The 22,918-nt window shown below is 36.1% G+C and overlaps 2 protein-coding genes and 1 long non-coding RNA gene across 3 annotated transcripts; 2 read left to right on the top strand and 1 right to left on the bottom strand.

Annotated features, from left to right (window-relative positions):
• The first annotated feature begins 6,189 nt into the window (after positions 1 to 6,189).
• Positions 6,190 to 9,843, top strand: LOC103945185 (allantoate deiminase 2). Its single transcript, XM_009355725.3, has 12 exons — positions 6,190 to 6,408; positions 6,495 to 6,571; positions 6,971 to 7,074; positions 7,148 to 7,232; positions 7,328 to 7,444; positions 7,881 to 7,990; positions 8,075 to 8,180; positions 8,268 to 8,354; positions 8,738 to 8,980; positions 9,088 to 9,213; positions 9,291 to 9,455; positions 9,546 to 9,843. Exons 1-12 carry the CDS (start codon positions 6,255 to 6,257, stop codon positions 9,666 to 9,668), a joined length of 1,497 nt encoding a protein of 498 aa, XP_009354000.2. The 5' UTR covers positions 6,190 to 6,254; the 3' UTR covers positions 9,669 to 9,843.
• A 3,895-nt stretch (positions 9,844 to 13,738) lies between these two features.
• On the bottom strand, positions 13,739 to 16,996 carry LOC103932416 (receptor-like protein EIX2). The gene has a single exon (XM_009342013.3). It carries the CDS (start codon positions 16,909 to 16,911, stop codon positions 13,831 to 13,833), a length of 3,081 nt encoding a protein of 1,026 aa, XP_009340288.3. The 5' UTR covers positions 16,912 to 16,996; the 3' UTR covers positions 13,739 to 13,830.
• A 695-nt stretch (positions 16,997 to 17,691) lies between these two features.
• Positions 17,692 to 18,547, top strand: LOC125472613. The gene is made up of 2 exons (XR_007254533.1): positions 17,692 to 18,079; positions 18,206 to 18,547. It is a non-coding gene; the product is annotated as an uncharacterized LOC125472613 (long non-coding RNA).
• Positions 18,548 to 22,918: the final 4,371 nt, after the last annotated feature.

Here is a 22,918-nt window from a genome sequence, read left to right as displayed (position 1 = left end):
ATAATAATAATTGATTATATGTAAACAAGGAAGTTTACCAAGGATCTCCTGATTACATGAATTTCAAGTTTTAGTTACTGAAATGATGGAGAATATGATTGTATATCCCCAGATTGAATAGACGAGAAATTTTATTTTCTAACGTTGTAGCTCTTTATTCTTAGCTGCTTAAGGCGTGACTTTTCCGTTTGAATTATCGTGCATGCAACATCCATCCCCATTAGTCAAGGTTAATGGAGAACAAATCATATGGTTAATGAAAAATCTAGTCTTTTACTATATGAATAATATGGATTTGGGCCTCTTAAAATAAACTCAAATTTAGGTATAAAATATGGAAGTATTAAGGACTATGAGATTTCTCTGGCTTTCAAGAGAAAAACTTCATACGATGCATTGTAAAAGTAATCAGTTGTGAATGAGGCTGTTGAGGAATATATATAAATATATATATATATATATATATATGTGTGTGTGTGTGTGTGTGTGTGTGTGTCAAGTATGAGGAATGTTACTAATTCATGATATAACATGTACAAAATGAAAAACCTTTTTGATTCTATATCGCAACCACAAGGGCGGGAATATACTCTCTGGTTAGAGAAACCATATAGCGTAACTAAATATTGCCTTCCGAGTAACTCCGACATTTGGTGGTATTCATCAAGAAGTGTTATACGATATACCAAACAGAAGTATATGCGTATCATAGGTTACGGATGATCATTCTGTGTCTTCAGAAATCATCGCAACTCTGCAGCTGCCATTTATGCCTCGTGAATTTCATTCGCCATACCACTACGGTTATGTGCATGTTGGAGGTCCAACGATCTACCTTATTCTGACCGCAATCATGTGCCCAACCTCTACATTTTATCTTATTTTTGAGGCAGAAAAGATGCATGTTATTGTATTGGGGTATCAACTCACACCGAAAACAAAACTGGAGAGGGGTCAAACTTGTTGCCACTCGTTTCTTTGGTTGTGATACAACGAAGTCCCACATGTCTGAGACCTATCATGCGCATGCTTGGCTGCTATGCTTCGTATGTTTCTTTTCTTACTAAATAATGAGTTATGAAGCTTGTTGATGGAAGGGTTTCTTCCTTTCGTTTGAATAATGCTTGGTTGGGTGTGGCTATGTGCAAAAGAAGATAATATTGAAGGAAAACAAGAAGATCACCGGAAATTCAGAGGCGTTTCCTTTATTTATATGGTAATCCTAATTTGAAGCAAGGCTTAACTAGGTTTTTTTTTATTTTTCCTCTTTCTCTTTGAGGTTTCTAATAGAGTTTAATCTAATGGATGGATGAGCCATTTTTCTTTAGACACACTGACACACACGAGAACATGTTACAAAGTTCTGAAGCTTTTATGTTTATTCATGCCTGACAAAAATATTAGGTTTTGAAGTCCTAAACTTATGTTGCTGCAATTTATGGCATTGAAACTGGCCTATTGTGTATTGACCAATCAACTGGGTGAAGTGATCTTCATGCATTACTTCCGATTTCTTCCTGTCTTATGCCTAGCCTGACTTGATAGTAATTATATTGTTATGCGCTCCTTCACCATCAATATTTATGTACTGATGCATATTCTGCTCTTCACCATCAAGATACACTTGCCCGGACACACAAACACGTCTCAATCTTTATGTCTTTTCATTTTCTAGGAGGATTATATTTTGATGTCCTAATTAACTTCATACTACTGCAATATGTAGCCTTCTAACTTATCCTACTTTTGTAACCAATCAACTTGGCGAAAGGAATCTCCAAACATGGCTTCAATGTCAATCTAGCTAGATTTTTTTATAGTTATGTCAACCCTTGTGCGTGTGTGTAAATAGGGTTAGGGAGAGATGACTTACTTTCATAAATGAGACATGTATAGGTGCATAGATGCATGGTTTATGCTTGGCGTGACTTGATAGTAATTATATTGGTATTTGTTCCTAGTCGATGCTGTCAAGAATTCTTGACCATTAAATAGGAACATTTTCATCTTCGAAGTATTTTCTCCTTCTAAAATACAAATACCTTTTTAGGAAGAAATCAAACTTCGGTTTTGTGTTGATCTTGTATTGCGTTTTATTTCTATGTTTTTTCATGTTCGGTGCTGTATAATCTTCTTCAACATCTTTTCTTTTTTTATTTGAAAGAGCTGAAGATGCTTTATTTACCACCAAGTAAAAATGAATACTATATGGTAGTGGCATGAAATTTTTTGGAGTACATCAGAATCATTCTCAACAAGTCCATAAGAAGTTATTGCATTTTTTTCATCGGGTTAGTGAAGATGGTAGCGACATATCAAATGATTTTCTACCTGACCTTATGAAGTCCTGAACTTATGTTAAGTTTGAAATTTATCCTTCATGTTTTGACCAATCAGCTGGGTGAAGATGGTGTCCACCCAGCTAATGTTTTCTTGTCAATCTCAAGGGATGTTATATTATGGTGTGAAATGTCAAAATTTAACATTTCTCCTCCCTTAATAAAGTCAAATATTCAAACTAATTAATTCTAAAACATGCTTAACCATCTGGCATCAATCAGATAATGACCTTAATTAATGAAATGGGTAGGCTGGGTAGGCTCCTTGTTTCGAACTCACACTACATCTATCCCTCCTTTAAGCCTACGTTTTCTATGCTCAAATATAAGCTTAGACAGAAAACATGCAGCTTGCACTAGCAGTAAACATGTGCTGTACCAGTACAACATTTCACGATGTGTCCAACTACATGAAACTATTTTTCTCATTTTTATATTGTTTCTTCCCCATGCATCCACTTTCAACGATTCTTGTGCATAAAAAAAGAATCTCGAGGAATATTTTGTAGGTCCACTACTGCTCCATATCAATGGAATCCTTAGGAATTTTAGTGCATGATAGCTTGAACTAAATTTTAATAAAACTAAAGGAAAGACAATCGTAAAATATTGCATAGAGGGATATTCGTCATCACGCACATATATAATTAAATAACGCACTGCATGCATTGCTTTCCGGTCTTCAGGGAATCTTCAGACCACCTATGTCCTTCCCTTACAGGTGAAACTGGGAAAAAAGCCAAACATAAATAAAAAGAGTTCTCTGTTGTTTGGACATGATAAGGAGAAACCGATTTGTTGGAATTTTTAGATCGACGAGTCGGGTGGTTCTATTTTAACAATATCGATACGGTTTTCAATTTTACAGCATGTTCAATTCATCAAGTGTGGGGTTTTATCAGGATTGACCATATTTAAACCCATTATTTCTTTTTGCACCCATCAATATGGGATTCAACACTCCTCCTCACGTGTAACCCCATTTAGTGGTTCACACATGGGGATCCATACATTGGTAATTGAACTTAGAGGTCAACTCTATGTTAAGAGTCCAGACATGTTTTCAATAGAACTCAGAGGCCAGCTCTATGTTAAGATTCCCGACTTGTTTCCTTCCTGGTGACAAGCTCGTTAGCTTGAACGAGCTCAAACCTTGGCTCTGATACCTTGTTGGAATTGTTAGATCGACGGGTTTGGGGGCTCCATTCTAACGACATCGATACTGTCCCCAACTTTACCACCTACTCAATCCGTCAGGTTTGGGGTTTTACCACAAAACGGCATCGATATTAATTAGAGTGGGATGATCATATTTAAATCTATTATTTTCTTTTTGCATCCACCTATGTGGGATTCCAACATGATTGAAAAATATAAGAAAAGAAGGGGGAAGGAGAGAACTGTAATATAAGAAGAAGAAATGAATTTTGGAGCTACCAGTTTGTATTTGAAAGTAAGTGGACAAGTTGCCATTTGCGCGTAGTCCAAATTTTGGCCTCCTTAATTTTTCGTCAACATTGAAAGAGAGGCCTAGCTTGTTTCAAGACTTGAGTAATACATACAATACATGTGATCATCAAGACAAGAACTTGCTTGGCTGGTTAAACTACTTGACAGATTATGACAACTTTAGTCTTACGTGATTTGTTTTAATTGCAAATTAAGCGAAGAAGTCACTCACGTAACTTCAACTTGTCCACTTTTGTGAAAACAACATCTCTACCAATTATATATGTCAATATAGGCTGGTTAGCAATTTACTACTAATAATAGTGTTATTGCTTTAAATTTACTACTGTACATATGCGTAGACGCATAGTTTCATCACGAAATATCTTGATATTTTTAATAGCAAAACTATTACAAGTAATAATATATTTTATTAAGTTTTCAATGGGTTACATTTTTTAAGCATATATTTTAATTTTATTAATGGAGTCGTGACAATCCAAAAAAAATTTCTGACATGGGATTACATTCTTTATGTCTGTAATGCTGTTTTCAAGTTAAACATGTGGATCATCTTCAACAAATGGTAGCCTGTTATAATATAGTATAAATGAGCATGATTCTGTATCTTATTGCGTTACTAATTTTCTTCATGAAAATATGCCCATAGACAAGTGTGTCGGCCTTAAGCTTTTGTCTTCATCATAGGACGGTAACACCCGAACATTCTCAAACCAATCAGTTTGATGAGCAATCTTTTGTATTTATTTTTTGTGTGAATTTATTTTGTGTTCTTTTTTATTAGTTGACATGTGTTAGTCTATGACGATAAAGTTAAGAAGGGTTAATAAAATTAATCCGTATCAATTAATGATGAGGTCATTAAAAAACTACACACAAATTTGGTGAAAAAGATTTGAACTACTGTTAGCTTACTAATTTTTCTCTTCTTAAATTTGAAAAAGAAAAATGTTAGAGACTATCTATTTAAATTATTTTTGTAAATCACATGATATAACGGTTAATGATTGCCACATCATGTGTCTACAAAATATGATCTAAAAAGATGGTTTCTTTCTTTAAAAAATTTGGACAATATATTTAGTTCTAAATTTCTCATATTGAAAAAAAAAATATGGATATTTTTGTTATAATATTAGAGCATATTGTGCTATGTGACAATGCAGCCACTCAACTTTTCCATATCTTTCATCACCTATCATTCATGTTTTTCTTTTTAGTTATTCACCTTCCACTAATTTGTTTTCAAGCTTTTAACTTGTTTGTTCATTATATTCTTTTTGAAAGGGATGCGATTTCTTGCAATCCCTATAACACAATATCAAATTTCTTATTATTTGTACTGAAGTTCGAATCCCTCCTCAATCCTCTTTATAATTAGATTAATTTAGCTAAACTATAGCTTGTATAAAAAAAATATTCTTATAAAAAAATATTAATAATAGCTCTATAATAGTTTGAATTCTCCCTTTGAGTTATAGAAACTTCCTTTTCAGTTAACACACGCGGGTCATTCGAGTGTGAAATATTTAAATTTTAATGCGAGATAAGTTAGAAACGAGAATAGAATTTATAAATTATACGTATGATACATATATTTTTCTGGTAATAAACATGCTATATGATGCTAACATTAACAGTAGTGTCATTTTCTGCAGATTCGACATAATTTATAAAAGAATCCTTGTGGGATTCCAAAAACCGCAACATCCATTTTAAAATCTTGTTTTGAATTAAAATAATCAATAGTCTCATATCTTGCATGGATGCTCTCCACATATTAAAATCAAGATTCTGCCAAGTCATACGGGATGGAATTGGTTTCCATCCGGATTCATCTTGTGGGGATCTTAGAAATTTTTATATTTTAGTCATTTATCGTATATCGTGCAGTTATAAATCATTTGATCTTTTTTATTTAAAATTAAATAAAAATAGTATATGACGAAAACTAGTCGCACAATGTACGATGAACGGTTAGGATCCCCACAAAATGAATCCAGAGAGAATCATCTTCCATACAGGACTCACATATATAGTGGAGTCCGCATCAACCTACCCGTTATCATCGTCACATTACCACACAACATATTGATAATTGGTTTTATGAAGAACTTCAATTTTTATATGGGATCAGAACATGTTTATGCATAAACCTAATGAATACACTTCACGCTACCTTATTTGTATTGTTCATATATTAGGTTTGAAAATTCGTCATAATGAGATGTCGTGTTGAGAGTATAAATCTTACATCGAAAAAAAAGCCAATGCACATGCTTGTAAAATTAGTCTAATTTTCATATTAATTTTATAGTAGAATCAAAATTTCTCTTATGTAGACAACCATTAGGGTGCACCGTACATATCACAATTTGCACAAACCTTAGCAATATCATTTGCGTGGCTGCCTCCCTCTCTCTGGTTTTGGTTCAGGTGGCAGCCATGGCAACTGTTACACGTGTCGACAAGAGAACCTATTCAACCATTAATCCCACCTCCATTTTCACCTCCTGCAGGTTCCATGATTCAGTGGTTTTGGTCAGCTATTTGGTGCTTCTGCTTTCTTCAACCATCACTCCATCTTTTGGGGTTTCTGGTAATTATCAATGGCACTAATTGACATGTTTATCTTAAAATCTAATTTGTATTTGTCTTTATCATTAGTAATATTCGTAAGAATAGGTGTTGGAGAAGAAAGCGGTTCGTATCCGGAAATTCTGAGGGATGAGGCTGTGGCTAGACTTCATCAGCTTGGACGGGTATGATATTTCCAGACTTCATGTTCCTTTTCTTTTTCTTTTATCTATGCTAATTTAATATCGCCATCTTTTATTTTTTTTGGAATATAAAAGAAGGAGATATTAAACTAGTTCGATATATACTAATTAATTTATCTAGAACCCATGAATTTTCTATTTTTCATGGGTTCGATTATTGTCTATTTGAAATATATAATCTTAAGTAGGGTTCTTGCAATTGTTACAACTACTGTAACAGTAACAGTAATCCTTAGCAGCTGATCCATGTATGGTTCTTGCGTTGGTTTGGTGTTTCTTTTTGGTTTCTCATTGCTCAATTTTGCAAATCCATGTATGTTATGGTGGTGAAACTGATCATGTTTTAATTTTGATTTTGTTGCCTTGACCCTTGAACATCAGGTGAGTGATGGTGATGGATATCTTGAGAGGACATTCATGAGCCCGGCTGCTCTGAGGGCAGGAAATCTTATCCGGGAATGGATGGAAGACGCGGGTTTGAGAACGTCAGCTTCTATCCATCTATGCATCCAAAATGTGTTTCAGGAATTCTTGTCTCATGTTTTTCTTGATTTTCAGATGGGTTGATTGCTTGGGGAATGTACACGGTCGAGTTGAGGGAAGGAATGCTAGTGCTGAAGCTCTGTTAATGGGTTCTCATTTGGTAATATTTTCTTCCCTCAGTTTCCTAATTATTTGAACTTAAACTTGGGAGTGTTGTTTTTGGATCCTGATATTTAACAATTTGGGTTATAACAGGATACCGTTGTTGATGGTGGGAAATTTGATGGAGCATTAGGCATCGTTTCTGTGTTATCTGCATTGAAGGTTTTGAAGGTCAATGGAAAGTTGGGAGAACTAAGCAGGCCAGTTGAGGTCAGTGAACAATTAAAGTTTTATGGGAAAGATATATATCGGCGCTTTATTGAAACGTTTTTTTAGAAGTTTTCTGTGGTAATATTCTGCTATGTGTTTATCTTTCTTGAATAAAGGTTTTTGTGAAAACATACCAATTTTTCATTTGGAGATATCTCAAAGTAGAATTGCGTGTAGGGTCTATTATGCCTTTTCGATTAAACTTCATCATTAACTCTCTATTTTCCAATTTGTGGCCTTTTCATTCAAGTTGTATATTTCATCGGAGTGAAATTAAGGGAAATTTAACCTGTTCAGTTTTCCAGTTAGTCCCTTCATGTTTTACAGTATGTAGGAGCAGAAATTTCTTGCAAAACTGTATGCGGGGTTGCTTGTGGTGGCTACACCAGAAATATAACTATTTGTTTCATGCTATTCATGCTTCACAACATTGCAGGTAATAGCATTTAGTGATGAAGAGGGAGTAAGGTATCAGTCTACATTCTTAGGCAGTGCTGCTGTAGCAGGAATTTTGCCAGTTTCAGCACTCAGAATATCCGATAAAAGGTTTCCTTGGATAATTCCCATTATATATCTGTTTGAAACACTATTTACCATCAATGTACTTATATGTAATAAATCCTTGTTCAGTGATGTAACAATTGAAGATGCTCTTAAGAAGAACTCCATAGAAATTACAGAGGAGCACTTGTTGCAGCTTAAATATGACCCAAATTCTGTCTGGGGTTACGTTGAGGTACGGTGACCTATGCTGGTTGCATTGTATTAGTATCATCGCCTTGTAAGTTATTTTAGCATTTGACCCTCAATGTTCATGTTGCAGATTCATATTGAACAAGGACCTGTACTAGAATGGGTTGGCTTTCCTCTAGCAGTGGTTAAAGGCATAGCTGGACAGACACGAATAAAGGTATACGATTATGGAATATTTCCGTTTGCATAGTTGCATCATATCTAAATTGTGGTCCCTTTTTATCATGAAAAAGAAGATAATTCTTATATAGTCAGTAATCAGTATTCTATTTTGTGGCTGGATATTATTTCCGGAATTCTGGGAAATTCAAAATCGAGATAAACATAATATATGAAAAATTGGATGAGTATCATGAACTACATATATGTGTATAGCTCACAAGGGTACAATCTTGTAAAATTTTATGGCAGAACTCAGTCAATATGAGATTTGCACGGAAGCTCTTTACAAGTAATATAGACATTATTTGATCATCGATGCCTTGTTGCAATTTAGCTTCTTATCTTGATTGAGCGGTTTGATATGCATAAATGTTGTAGGTTACGATGAGAGGTTCCCAGGGGCATGCTGGAACAGTTCCAATGTCTATGCGTCATGATCCTATGGCTGCTGCTGCTGAAGCGATTTATTCATTAGAAAGCTTATGTAAAAGCCCTCAAGATTTTTTGTCCTTTGATGGTCATTGCAAAAGTTTCTCGATGGAATCACTTTCAGCTTCACTTGTTTGTACTGTTGGAGAGATATCAACTTGGCCGAGTGCAAGCAACGTCATTCCTGGCCAGGCAAGAAGTTCACCTCACGACATGTCAAATTTGATAACCAGCCCAAAGGTGGTTAGTTATCATTCACTTCTTAACATCTGTAATGAAAATGAAACTCTTGGTTTCAGGTAACATTCACCGTAGATTTACGTACGATAGATGACATGGGACGTGAAGCTGTTGTGTATGAGTTTTCTAACCAAGTGTATAAAATTTGTGATAGACGCTCTGTTTCTTGTACAATTGATCGTAAGGTAAGGGACTTTCCTATCCTAGTTAATCTTTTTGCAAGAAGCTTAACCGTTAACATTATATGGTTTGTATTTTTCAGCATGATGCAGGTGCAGTCATTTGTGATTCTGAGTTGAGTTCAAAGCTGAAATCTGCAGCATATATCGGGCTCAAGAGAATGACAGGTGCAGCCATTGAGGATGAAATTCCCGTGTTAATGAGCGGAGCAGGACACGATGCAATGGCTCTATCTCATTTAACCAAGGTTTGTTTTCATTTTCCAGAGAATTATGAACCATGTTATTGTTTGCTTTATTTTCTTGTGTACAATTCTGACCTGAGAAATTGTGAACAGGTGGGAATGCTTTTCGTGCGCTGTCGAGGAGGCGTAAGTCACTCCCCTGAAGAGCATGTATTGGACGACGATGTTTGGGCATCTGGTTTGGCAATTTTGGCATTCATAGAGACTCAACTGTAAACTGCAGGATCTATTGACATGGATTATTGCAGAACATCTAAATAATCTTAGTACGTATAAGAAATTTGTCAATTGTACAGTTTCAGGTGGCTGTTTTGTGTATAGTTTTTGCTCGCTCTTATGAGGTATCATGTTCTCTGCAATGTGAATAATAGTCTTTTTTTCGTTTCGTGTACTCAAAGAGTGTTGTGTTATTTCTGAAACTAGTATTATTTCCGACTTGGAGGTTAAGATTGACCTACCCTCAAAACCAATGCTTTAGTACGATAGGGCTATAAATTGGTGTTATGTGCAATTTTGTTACTTTGGCTTTTATAGCGGTTGCAACTTTAAAGGGAACTTGTATGGCTCAGGTTAAATGCTACACCAGCGTTCAATGTTAATGACATAAGAAAATGTGAAAAAAAACAACTATCCTTGTATTGTTTACACAAAACGGTACATAGCTGTATATCCATGCCATGCAAGTTCATCTTGGCTGCAAGAGCTTTGATGAATTGTTGATGTAAACGAGTACTTGTTTGAAATGTTTAAAAAAGTTGAAGTCAATTTGGAACGATACTAAAAGGTTGGGGAGTTTTAGGTACTCAATCCAAATAATAAATACTAATGTTTTAATACGAATTGTCTGGACTATCAGTTTAGAGGTAGATATACACTTGAACAGTTACTGATTTAAAGAAATTGAGTTGCCTATTACCAACGGGAGCCTTACTACACTGGTACATATATGTGTCGATCATCCAAATCTAGAGATTTAGTAGTTTGCTTTCTTAATTATGATGGTGAACTTGTATCTGTTCATACTTTACACCAAAGAATAGGAGTCCGGTCTGTCGTATATAACAACTCAAGAGATAGTGAGACTGATGAATTATAAAACGACATGGAAAATATGAGGTAAAACGTCTACTGCATTATCGGTTTTAAGAATTATTCTTCACTTTTTTTCATACCATTTATTTGTGTGTGTTTGGTTGTTACATAATTTTCTTGTTATTTGTTTCGTCTCTCAGTTGAGCACTCTTTGGATCAAACGTCGGATAATTGGCCAAGCACGAAGATATATGGTAATTCTTCTTAGGGATGTGTTAATCATAGTACCCTTGTTGTTTATGTACGTAATTTAATTTTCATTAAGTTTAATGATTTTTAGTTGTGGTGTGAATGTGTGCGTTGGCGGGTATTTTCTAATTGTGACTGCCGCATTTGGGATTTGGATCCCATCCGGATCCAAATTATGGGGATCCTAAGGATATTCACATCTTACCCGTTCATCGTGTATCGTGCGTTCAAAAATCATTTGACTTTTTTTATTTAAAATTAAACACAAATAGTACCTAACGAAAACTGTTCACACGATATATAATAAACGGTTAGAATGTGAGAATTCTTAGGATCTCTACAAAATGAATCCGGAGAAGATCCGCTTCTCTGGATTTGTAGAGCATATCAGTGAAATGGCTGCAAGGAGTGGCGACCGCCAAGGCAAATTCTTCTGACATCGTTCTTGCATTTAGTATAATTGAAAATTTACAAATTCAGATATCTACTTGAAATTTTTATTATTTGGGAATCTATGAGCTAGTAGAAGTGGTATAATAAGGTATTTGTATTTTTTTGACATTGTTCACGTAACTGATATTGTCAGTAATTCATACACGTTTTGAAGGAAGTATAACTTTGTAGCGGTGTAACACTTTAATCATTGTAACAGATAAATCCTCATCCTTTATGCCTCTTCGCATCCTTAGTCAATCACTAATAACTGTGTCCCAAATTACAGATTGAGTGTGAGGAATATCATATAATCCATAACTTTCCAAAAAATTTCTTGTATTTCCTACTGTGGTTTTGGAAACAAATGGCTTATTATAGCACTTTTACTTGCCCGTGTATTCCTGAAAATTTTCGATTATTTGAATTTGTAAATTTTTAGTTGCACGAACCATGTCGAATAGGGTTTTTATTCAAGAATCTGGATATTGAGAAAGCAACTGCAGAAATGAGAATTTCCTTCTAAAGCAAAGAAAGTGAGAGGTTGAAAAAAAAAAAGAGTTTTAACGAAAAGTCCATAATACTATTCATTTTACCCTTTATTTTATCCTTGTCGTCAAAACTCAAAGTTTTTAAATATTTTTTTATTAGTTTTCTTTTAAAAAAAAAAAAAAAAAAAACAACACCTTTTGACAGGCCTGCACACCATCAACATTGGATAAGAAACCCCTTTGACAAAGCATAGATAATTGTTGGGTGGCCAATAGAGAGCCTCATCACCACTCTATATGGAACGCATGCTTGACACCTTCCTTGTGAAGGCTTTGCTGCCTACCAAACTAAGGCAGGGTCGTCCAGAGTGGGAGTAGGATTATCTCCCATCCTAACTCTATCATCTTTTCTTTCTTTCTTTCATATTTTGTTTTTTGTCTTTATAATAAAATTACTATAAAAAATTGATATTGCTTAACCATAGTTGTTCAAACAAAAAGAAAAAGAAAGGGAGAGAAATTAAGAAAGGAGAGAATCCTCTCGGGCCGACTCCCCTCTTATATGTGTGTCCATCATCCGTATCTAAAGATTTAGCAGTTTCCTTTCTTTACTTTTCTCTTTTTTTTTTTTTCCTCTCTTGTGTGTATTTAACTTTTGAAGTTTACAAAAGTTAGGATCACTTGCATTCCACCGTTTGCTCATGTCCAAGAAAGGAAGTATTACTTTAATATAGTGGCGTTCTTGCATGTTCAAATATTTAAAAGTATCAATGGACAACGATGGTATATTTCATACAATAACAAAACATGAGCAGAGTTGTAGAAATTCTAAACACAATTAATGGAAGTGGAAATCAGCATTGTTTGAGAGCGTATACTATGGCCGAAATATCACTTACTATAACGATGGGCGAAGAGAATTTGAGTATGCGAAAATTTTATTTGCATATAATCGATTAGGTTGTTTTTGTAAGTGGAGTTCTATTTTTTTGAGGTTATTTATAAAATCATTTGCAAAGAGTGTTAACGTTTGTTTATTGTGAAAGATGCAAAGAGGTTAACATTAACACTCTTTGCAAATGGTTTCTTTGATATTATTATAAATAACCCCGAAAAATGGAAAACTACACTTACAGAAAACAGCGTAATTGATTATGTGCACAAATAAATTTCTCGTAAACTCAAATTCTCCCCAGTAAGTGATCTTTTGGCCATAGAATATGCTCAAACAATGCCCATTTCCACTTTCATTGATTGTGTTCAGAATTTCTATAACTCTATGTTGCAGTTATTGTATGCAACCAACCATCATTTTCCATTGATACCCTTGAGAATTTGAAAATGCAGGAGTGCCGTTCTAAGAAAGTAATACCTTCCTTTCCTGGACATGAGCAAAGGGTGTAACGCAAGGTTTGGCAGATAGTTTTTTGTTCATAAGCATGAAAAACCTTGCCAGTAATTCATACCATGTTGCGATGAAAGTACAACTTTGTACCCGTCCAACCCTTTAATCGTTGTAACAAATAAATTCCCATCCTTTAAGCCTCTTTGCATCAAGACTCACCCCGACGCTGTCGCCTTTCCTCGCTGGACAAGACGAGCAAAAAAATTCGAAACTTAATGGACAAGGAACTCTACTCCTTGGCCTACAAGTAAATTCAATAATACTTAAAACTAATTTCCAACAAAAAAACACTGAAGATTTTAATTAAAAAATGAGAAGCGCTCGCGCATGCTCGTCTATCATTATGAAAGTGATTTCAACAAAGGGTAAGCTAGGAAGTCGCATCACATGGTTTTCAAATTGAAGAGATTTTTTTAATGTGTGCGAAACACGGGTCAGTACACCATATGTTATTATACAGGTGGAAGGAAGTTTTTTTTCAAAAGTCCCTCCACTTATATAATGACGTATGTGCCCATATTCCAAGCACATTAAAAAATCTCTTACAAATTTGGTCTAAAAAATTAATCTACCTAGTATTTCTCTTCACTAAAATATATATGCTTGGAATTCATATCCTAAACAACATGAGAAAATAATGTTCCGTAAGTGACATGAAATCACTTTTCATGCATGCATATCGGAAGTCCATGATTTATTTTTTTGCATAGTAGTATCATACATTACATTACAATAACAGCTAGGCATCGATTACTACCAACATTTCATTTTATTTTTCCCACCTCCTTCTCCAACGAGCCGCTTTGAGTGCAATTGCTAGGGCTGCCTTGTCTTTGATGTTGTCGAAGAATCTAAAATAGGCATACCTCCATGACTTCTTTATTATTAAAGTGCCACAAACTCCCCAGAAGCCTACGACAAAGCCGAGTATCACACTGACATACAACCAAAGCCTTTCTTCTTTATCTGTGTTGTCTTCTACAGGCAAAGGTTGTCTTGTAGGCGTCTCATCCCCGGGGCAAGCAGTTGAAAGAGGAGCGCCGCACAATGCTGGATTTCCCTCATAAATGGATTTGTCAACCAGCGTTTGGAGTTGGTTGCCTGTAGGAATTCTTCCTGTCAAGTTGTTGTAGGACAAGTTCAAGTGAGACAGGAAGGTAAGAGAAGAAAGGCTTTGAGGAATCTGTCCCGAAAGGTGGTTGAGCGAGAGATCAAGAGTTTCCAGCAAACGCAAGTTTCCAATCTTCGAGGGAATCTTTCCACTTAATTGGTTCATCAACAAGTTCAAGGTGCCCAATTCAATGAGATTGCATACTTCTTCAGGGATTTCGCCTTGTAAATTATTTGACGAAAGATCAACGCTCTTCACATATTGCATTTGGCTGCGTCCATAGTCGAGTTCTCTCCCTTTTGATGTGACTGTTGTTTGCGCATCGTATATATATCGATAGAGGTACCATTCACTGGAATCATTAGTGCCTAGAGAAGCAGAATCCACTAGAGAAGTCATGTTATTCAAACACTTTGGAATGCTACCTGAAATGTTGTTGTGATCAAGGTCGAGGATGTGAAGGTAGATGAGGCTGCAGAATTGTTGGGGAATCTGTCCGCTCAAACGGTTGGATCCCAATTGTAACAGTTGCAATGTTGATACATTTGATCCAATCCATAAAGGCAGGTTTCCCGTGAATTTGTTGCCTCCCAGATCAAGTCTCCTCAAAGTAGAACAATTGTTCAAGGAAAAAGGAATTTCGCCGGTGAACTTGTTGTTGTTCATCTTTAAAACTTGAAGAGACCTTGGGATACCCACTGAAGTCGGAATATTACCAGAGAGATTGTTGTATGCAACATCGACAACAGTTATTGTGCTCCACAAACTCCATTCATGAGGGAATTCTCCATATAACCGATTTCTTCTTAGCGACAGGACCATCAGTTCGTGGATTTTGCATACAGAGGGTGGAATAATACCTGTCAAATGATTCTCCGAAAGACACAATTGTCGCAAATTGGGCATCAATTCGTCAATGTTTGAGGGAATTTTCCCGGATAACAAATTGCTTTCAAGATCAATGACGGTCGCATTAGTTGACCAAAGTGGTAGTAGACCATCAAACTGGTTATGACCCAAATTTATAGATTGCAACTCTGGAAACTTCAGTTGGAATGGAAGCCTTCCCTTGAATTGGTTGTAAGATAAATCCAGAGATTTAACTTGTGAAGATATCTTCATGAACCACTCCTCTGGTATGGAATCTGAGAATCCGGCTCTACTAATGGTGACATCAATGAGCTCAGTTTGAGACTGAAGCCAAACAGAAAAGGCAGGGCCTACTCGACAGTTGTTAATCAGAATTGTGTGGAGCTTGAAAGGAGGAACCCACTCAGAAGACACGTTGAAAATGAGGGACATAGGTTCCTCGCTGTATATCGAAATATATTTTAATCTGGTGAGATTTAACATATGGGATTCTGTTAGCATGCCTGCCCATGAATTTGCACTCAGATAAAGATCAACTAGCTCGGAGAGTTGTCCCAAACTTTCTGGAATGGACCCGTTCATATGATTATAAGACAGGTCCAATGTTTTCAACAACGACAAGTTTCCAATAGATTTAGGAATTGAGCCCCAAAAGTAGTTGTTCCCAAGGTTAAGATATCGCAGATTTTTTAATATTCCTAGGGAGGCCGGCAATTGGCTCGTGAACAAATTAAAAGACAAATCCAGTGACTCTAATGTATTATTCGGACAATCTGAGAAACTCCTCAAAAACTCTTCTATCCCCCCATCAAGTATGTTCCCAAAAAGATTTAAGATCTTTAGCTTGCACATATTTCCAATGCCTTTGGGAATGAGACCTTTAAATCCCATGTCAGATAAATCAAGATATTCTAGAGATTTGAGGTTTGCAAGTTCAATTGGAAAGGGACCACTGAAGGAATTCAAGCTTAGATCAAGTTTTCTAAGGCTAGTAAGATTAAAAAGCCATTTGGGAAATGAAGAACTATTTATATGGTTCCATGACAAATCAAGGACCAAAAGTGATGTGAAGTTGATCCTTTGCAGTGAGAGTGGAAGGCTTTCAATTACAATATGACATGAAGATAAGTGCAACTCTAGTAAGGATGGAAGCATGTTAACAGCATGCATCCAACTTACTTTTGAGCCACCAAGGTCGATGCCTCCGAGGTTAAGGTATTTCAGGGAAGAGAGATGAGAAAGCCAATTCAAGTTTCTGGAAGGTATTTCCAATAAGGAGACATCAGAACGAAGGTCAAGATAGTTCAGGTATGACAAGTTACCAAGGGAAGAAGGAATCTCCCCCCCAAACGACGCAGATGAGATATTGAGATACCTCAAACTTTCAAGCCGTCCAAAGAACTCAGGAATTTGAATACCTTGAAAATTGTTGGAGCTTAGATCTAGGTAATTTAAATGTTTCAAGGTAAGCAAAGAAGGATTTATCTTACCACCTAAGCACGAACGTTCATAAGCAAGCTCGTCCCAGTTTTCATCATCACCAGTGGGATTTGGCTCATGCTTATTCCGGAGGTCCAGCTTCGCAACATGACCTGTGCGGTAGTTGCATGAAATCCCTTCCCATTGACAACAATCATTGCCCACCCAAGAAGAAAGCCTGCCAGAGGGATCGGTGAGATCTTGCTTGATGTTGAGAAGCGCACGCCTCTCTTCATCCATGCACAACTTCACAGTAGTGCCCGGAAGTCCATCACCCAAGCAGACTTTAGCAGTGTCTAGATATAAGGACGCCAACAACAAGAGGAGCAAATAGTGAGAATTATTGAGGTGATAGGTAGGGTTGAATAACTTAGCATACAGGGCATCCATCATACAAATTTAATGTTCTCTCAATTTTCTGCAGATGGCTAGTGAGCACAATAAGGGAACTCATATATAAGGTGTTTTTGCTGAATTTTCCAAGTGTGAACAGCCCAGTGTACAAGTCTTCGAGTCCCGTCGGACTCAGGTAGGTGCCCATATTCCAAGTCCTCAACTCATTTTCCAAGTTTTCGAGTCCCGTCGGACTCAGCTAGGTCCCCATATTCCTAGTCTTCTGATAAGAATGTGTCTCGCATTGATAGGACAAGGATCTTGCATAGGCTTATAAAAGGTTGGGCTACTCCCCATAATACCAATTGGTTTTATGGTGAAACCTCAACTTTCTTCATGGTATCAGAGCAGGTTGTCTCATGTGTAAAGCCAAACGGCCACATTCGCTCCACGTCGCCTCGTTGTGTTGTCCACGTGTTAGGCTTGAAAATTCGCCACACGTGAGGGGGGCGAGAATGAGTCCCATATTGATGGGACAAGAGACCTTGTATAGACTTATAAGAGATTGGGCTACTCCCTATATTGCCTTGTCAATTGATTTTATGATGGAACCTCAACTTCCATTTTACAAGTTTATGAGTTCCCTCACACTCAGGTAGGTGCCCACGCGCTTTTAAATCATTTTCATGACTTTAGTATCCAAGGCAATTATGGTAGGGTTTACTCATTGTACCACAAACGTGTTACAGTAGCGTATAATTGTACTACAAACATGTTTACTTTAGGCTTGGTAAGAAATTTTTATACAGCTTTGCAGAGGTAACTTATTTGGTATTTTCGAATGGCCTTGTCATGGTTTTGTTCCTGATACAATCGATAGTGGGGGAGGCTAGGAAGATTCAAAGTCAAGACCTCAGGTGCATGGGTAAATGCTCTTTATCAACTGCGCTATAGTCCCCTTGCAGCTGCTACATACGGTCTTCGCATTCTGTCGAACATGTCCAAGACATTCAAATAAATATGGAACAAATTAAGGTACAAAATCGTGAAATTTTCACATTGCCAGTCAAAAGGTTGGTAACTTGGTATCTTCCAAAATTGGTTACAGGGTGTGTAATTTGAAACTTCCCTAGCTCTACCGCGTTTTTCAAGTTTGCAAGTCCATCATCCAATGAGATAGTAAAGTTGATCTTTCTTCTTGACTAGGGTGTCCACAGCAATAATGGTAGGCTCTATTCATTGGACTTGTTTAGCGCGTTATACAGTTTCACACACAGTTGCCCTTGCTTTGTATAATTTCTGTCTGTACCCTACTTTCTTGTTGTTGCATGAAATCCCTTTCCATTGACAGCAATCATGTTCCACCGAAGAAGGAAGCCTGATTCCGATGGGTGGTCGCGTTGATGCATTTTCTCTACTGTGGGTGCCAAAGCTATAAATGCTTGGTCGGATCAGTTATTTTCAAAGCTAAGACTAGTTTATCACTGTATTTGATAACTACTTTTACATGCCAAAGCTATATAATGCGTTGATGCATTTTCTCGACTGTGTTTGCATTTACTTTCTTTGATCTCCTATCTTGGAAATTAACATGCTCCAGTACTTTGTATTCATAATTAATTAAGGATTATTAAATCAAAAAATAATTGTGTTACTGCACCTCCTTATAGTTATAAAATTAATTTAATTCTAACATTATTAGTTTATTACCATAGAGATTTTAATTGCAACTACTTCTCAAGAAGCCAAACAACACTGACATTGAAAGCAATGTATGGAGTTCCTCTTCCCCCAGTTGATTGGTTCAAGCACAACATAAACTTTGGACTTCAGGAGCTATCTTCTGAGCAAATGAATAAACTTAAAGAATCATATAGTTTGTGAATGTATCCCGATACTGAAGTGCAGAGTACAAATATGCATCAGCAGGGTCGTCTTAAAAAAACATAAGTTCAACTTTTCATAATTAATAATATTTTTATACAACAATATATTTACATTAAGGGATGAGGGAATAAATTAGTTGCGAACTTGTTATTCTCGAAATTCGAAACTAAGACCTTACTTATAACCACTAGACCGTAGTACTATGTGCTCTGTCAGACCCAACCCTAAAACTAAAAAAAAGAAAGGGGAATCAGAGTACATTTCCTCAAGAACGTAAAGGATGGGCAAGGAAAGTTTCCGTGTAGACTTCAGAAGAGAAAGGAGGCATTCGCCAGCATAAGGGGGCCCACCGAGCGAAAAAATCATAAAAGAAGCAAGGTCCACAAAAGTTTGGGAAGTAGTACACCGGATTCACCTTAGCTGTGCTTGTTTGGTACCGAGCTCTTTGATGGCCTTTCGTTATCCGAAAACGCTAAAAGGGATGCGGGCTATTGACTTGCATGACCCTAGGTTTTACCCTATCTACACCCCCTGTCAAATAAAGTAGAGGGAGAGAACAGGAAGACAGAAGGAAAAAGGATTTCTACTGCTTTGTTTTCGCTCCACTCGTGACCGGCACCGTTTGCTTGTGAGAGGACCAATGAGACAGAACATTGTTGTATGTTCTAACAATTACTATTAACATATTATTAATTATGCCACTTATAGTATTACGGTTTAATGATATTTTTATTCACATGATATTCAAATAATTCCTACCTACTATAACAAGGTGCAACCAAGTTTTGCTTTGTAGAAAATTAACAAATGCATATAGTAGGAGCAAATAACAATATAATTACTTTAAATCGGGCCTGACTTAAAACTACCAAGCAGATACGCGGAATTGGTCATGGACTTGTTAGACAGCTTGGTATCGCAATTAAAGGAGCGGGTTGCAAAATGTTCGACCTCCCTTTTCCCCATTTTTGTTGGCTACATCTTTCACCACTTTGGTTTTGGGTTGTAAGGGCTCAAATTTTACGACAGGAATCATTAGGCAACTACACACTGCGGATAAGTAGAATGGGAGATGAGCCAGATCAACAATCTGTATAGAGAAACCATAGCGTCAAAAAATAATAAATTTATGTTTGTTAGTAATGTTTTTGTAAAATAAATTTTAAGATGACAGCGGTGGCAGTGCCAATAGCAGGGTATCCGGCAGACCAATCCTGCATAGTCATAGAGTTAAACCAGTAGCAGCAAAAACCTAAGAAGCCTCGCCGGCAGGTTGACTCACGCTCCACTCTTCACCAACAGTTTGCTATCTGGTCAATCAAATCCCATTCCTTACAATAGCGGCAGCTGAAATTCACAATTTTGGATATGCGTTTCTTCACGATTCAACAAGAAGTCGTAAAAAAAAAAAAAAAAAAACTGAACTGGGTATTGAGAAAGCAATTGCAGACAAGAGATTTTCCCGTGAAAGTGATGCGCTTGTTCTAAAGAGAGCAAACTATTGACGGTGATCACGATGGATGCTTGCTGCTTATTATGTAAATTAAGAGTGCGATGTCAATAAGCTTTTGGTGCTTGCTTATTAGTCAAGGCTCACGCTTCTTCTTGGAGTATGTTTTATGTCTCTTATGGCCAAATGGGGAGAATCATAATTACAATTCGACTTATAAAGGACTCATTTGATTGCCATTTTGTCTTCAAATTTTACTTTGTGTTCGGGATTGAAAGAAAGTATGTGAGAGAAAAGAGTGGTGAAGAAGTGTGGAGGATGGTGGTGGGAAGGATGAGGAGAAATGAAAGAGAATGCATGAAACAAAAATTTAAAAGTGAAACAATTTAAAATTGTTACAATTTTTTGTACTAACTTTTCATCTTACGTATCATTTCTTCTAAATATCTTCCACATCCCTCTCCCACTAGGTTCACGAATTCTAAAATTCACTTATTGAACTATCTGATTGTGCAACCAGACACAAAAAAGAGAGTCCTCTATATTCCTCTTCCCACTTTCTTACCCATGGTCCCACCCGATTGAGAGAGAGGCAGCGTGCATGAGTTAGGCCTGATTTGGTACTGAGGTGATTCTAAAAAAAGTTGGTATCAAAAAAAGCTGAGAGCTGTTTTTGTGTTTGGTAAACATTCAGCTTCAGCTTTTTTTCACAGTTTTGGATGAAAAAAAGCCAAAAACAAGAAACTGCAAAACCCAGCTTTGAAAAATCGGCTTTTTTTTCACATCTGTTTTACATAAAAGTTTACCAAACACTATAATACTGTTTTTTTTTTTCTTTTTTCAAAAGCACTTTTACAAAAGGGTTTACCAAACACTCTGCTGCTTTATTTCACAGCTGCTTATTCTTACAGCACAATAAAAACAACTTTTTTTCAAAGTACAGCAATACCAAATCAGCCCTTAGTCGTACAAAAGATTTTCTCGACCATGCTTCTTTCTTACATCCTTCTTCATTTTTCATTTATCTCATATATTTTCTCATTACCTCTAATAAAAAAAATTAAAACTAAAAACTAAACATGAAATTATTATCAACATAGCTCTAAGCTCTAAAGTTGTATAGCTATGCTGACATGATCTAAATTACTCCAAGTGCCAAGTTCTTATCGGCATGAATAGGGTAGAAGTTCAACTAGAGGTTCAAAGACAAAAGCATGCAAACAAATGTTTTTTTCCCTTTTGGGGTCAATAAATTGTATTATTTGCCAGCATTTGGGATTTCAAAGTGCACCAAGAATCAGTTCTAAGATTTCAAGCAAATGACATAGCATCGTATTATTGGAGAATTTCTAAGAGAAAACTCTAAATTTTTGTTAAACTAGCAAGTGATTAGTGTCAAAAAACTATTTTAGTAACTTAGTTTAAATTTTCATCTCTAACAATACTCTCTATTTTAACAAACTTTGAAGTTTGAATACTTCATTATTAACAATTCAAATCTGAACCACTTATTTTCTAAAGCTTCTCTCTCTTCCTTTTATCCTTGGTTCAAAGACCCACTGTTGAATTTTATAAATTTTTTAACATTTATCATACGAACAGTGACTCTGTAAGATTTAAAGAGCAATTGTTCACTTCACTATTATATATAGTTCTTTATAGATTCTCTTGGAAATGAGTTTTTTAGATTTGCTCTTTCAAATAGAGTTTTAATAGTTTTATTGTTTCTCTTAGAAATGCTCCTAGAGCTCTGCTTGAGTAAGCCCCAACAAAAAATCTTTATTGGAGTACAACCAAAATGGGGAATCTCCTTTTGTTTATGAGCTTATTTTTAACACATTACTTGAAAGTATGTTCTAAATCTTTTAGATTGATATTGGTAGACTGAAACTGGTCCAAAAATAAAAATTCCAGTTGCTAAATATATTCCCTTCAGGAATAGTATTGTGTAGTCTATAGGACCACCAACCAAACAATATTGGAATTATGTTCTGAACCATTCAAATTATTGCTTTCTATAAATATATTTTTTGTTGGAAATTACTTCTTTGATTTGAGGCTGAAAAGGGAGATGCTGGGAAGGAGGAGGGAGAACATGGAACCACAGACATCGAATGGCAACAGGATTTCGTCAGTTTTTCATCCTCATCAGTCTTCTTCATATGGGATGGACAGGGAAGATTTTTTCTCTTTTCGGAAAGATATGTGGCCATGTGAACAATACCATAAAATAACAATCTAATATAGTAAAATTAAAAGGAAAATGTTTCTTAATTTTAAGAAGTGGGACAATTACTTAAATTATCAAATTTTCCATCACATATAATTAAGATTTTAAACTTTAGAGGTGGACATTTTTGCGTGACGTAGAACATTTTTGTTGTTGGCTCACATGCATGCGGGCGAATCGTGAAAAAAGTTGAAGTTTCAATTGAAAAACCAATTAACAACGGAGGAAGTGACACAACTCTTTAAAGCTCTAGAAAGATTTCTTAACTTTCTAATGTGAGATTTTTTCCATCCTCACAATAGTCATGGAGTTCTATTTTGAAGAACAACGAGCAAGAAGGCAATTTGTACACCCAACATGTGAAGAGTACTAGTAGAATATGGACACCCACCATGAAGTATATGCATAACAAAAAATGGTGGAGGCTCTAGAACATTGAAGCCTAAGCTCCAAAAATGTATTATTCCATTTGGTGTGGACATACATGTTCTACTCAA

Source organism: the organism of the source record quoted next, unplaced genomic scaffold (genome assembly GCF_019419815.1).
Source record: "Pyrus x bretschneideri cultivar Hongxiangsu unplaced genomic scaffold, Pyrus_bretschneideri_v1 Contig7, whole genome shotgun sequence".
Lineage (NCBI taxonomy): Eukaryota > Viridiplantae > Streptophyta > Magnoliopsida > Rosales > Rosaceae > Pyrus > Pyrus x bretschneideri.
The sequence above is the reverse complement of the archived record's forward strand: the minus strand, read 5'-3'. Positions and strand labels throughout refer to the sequence as shown.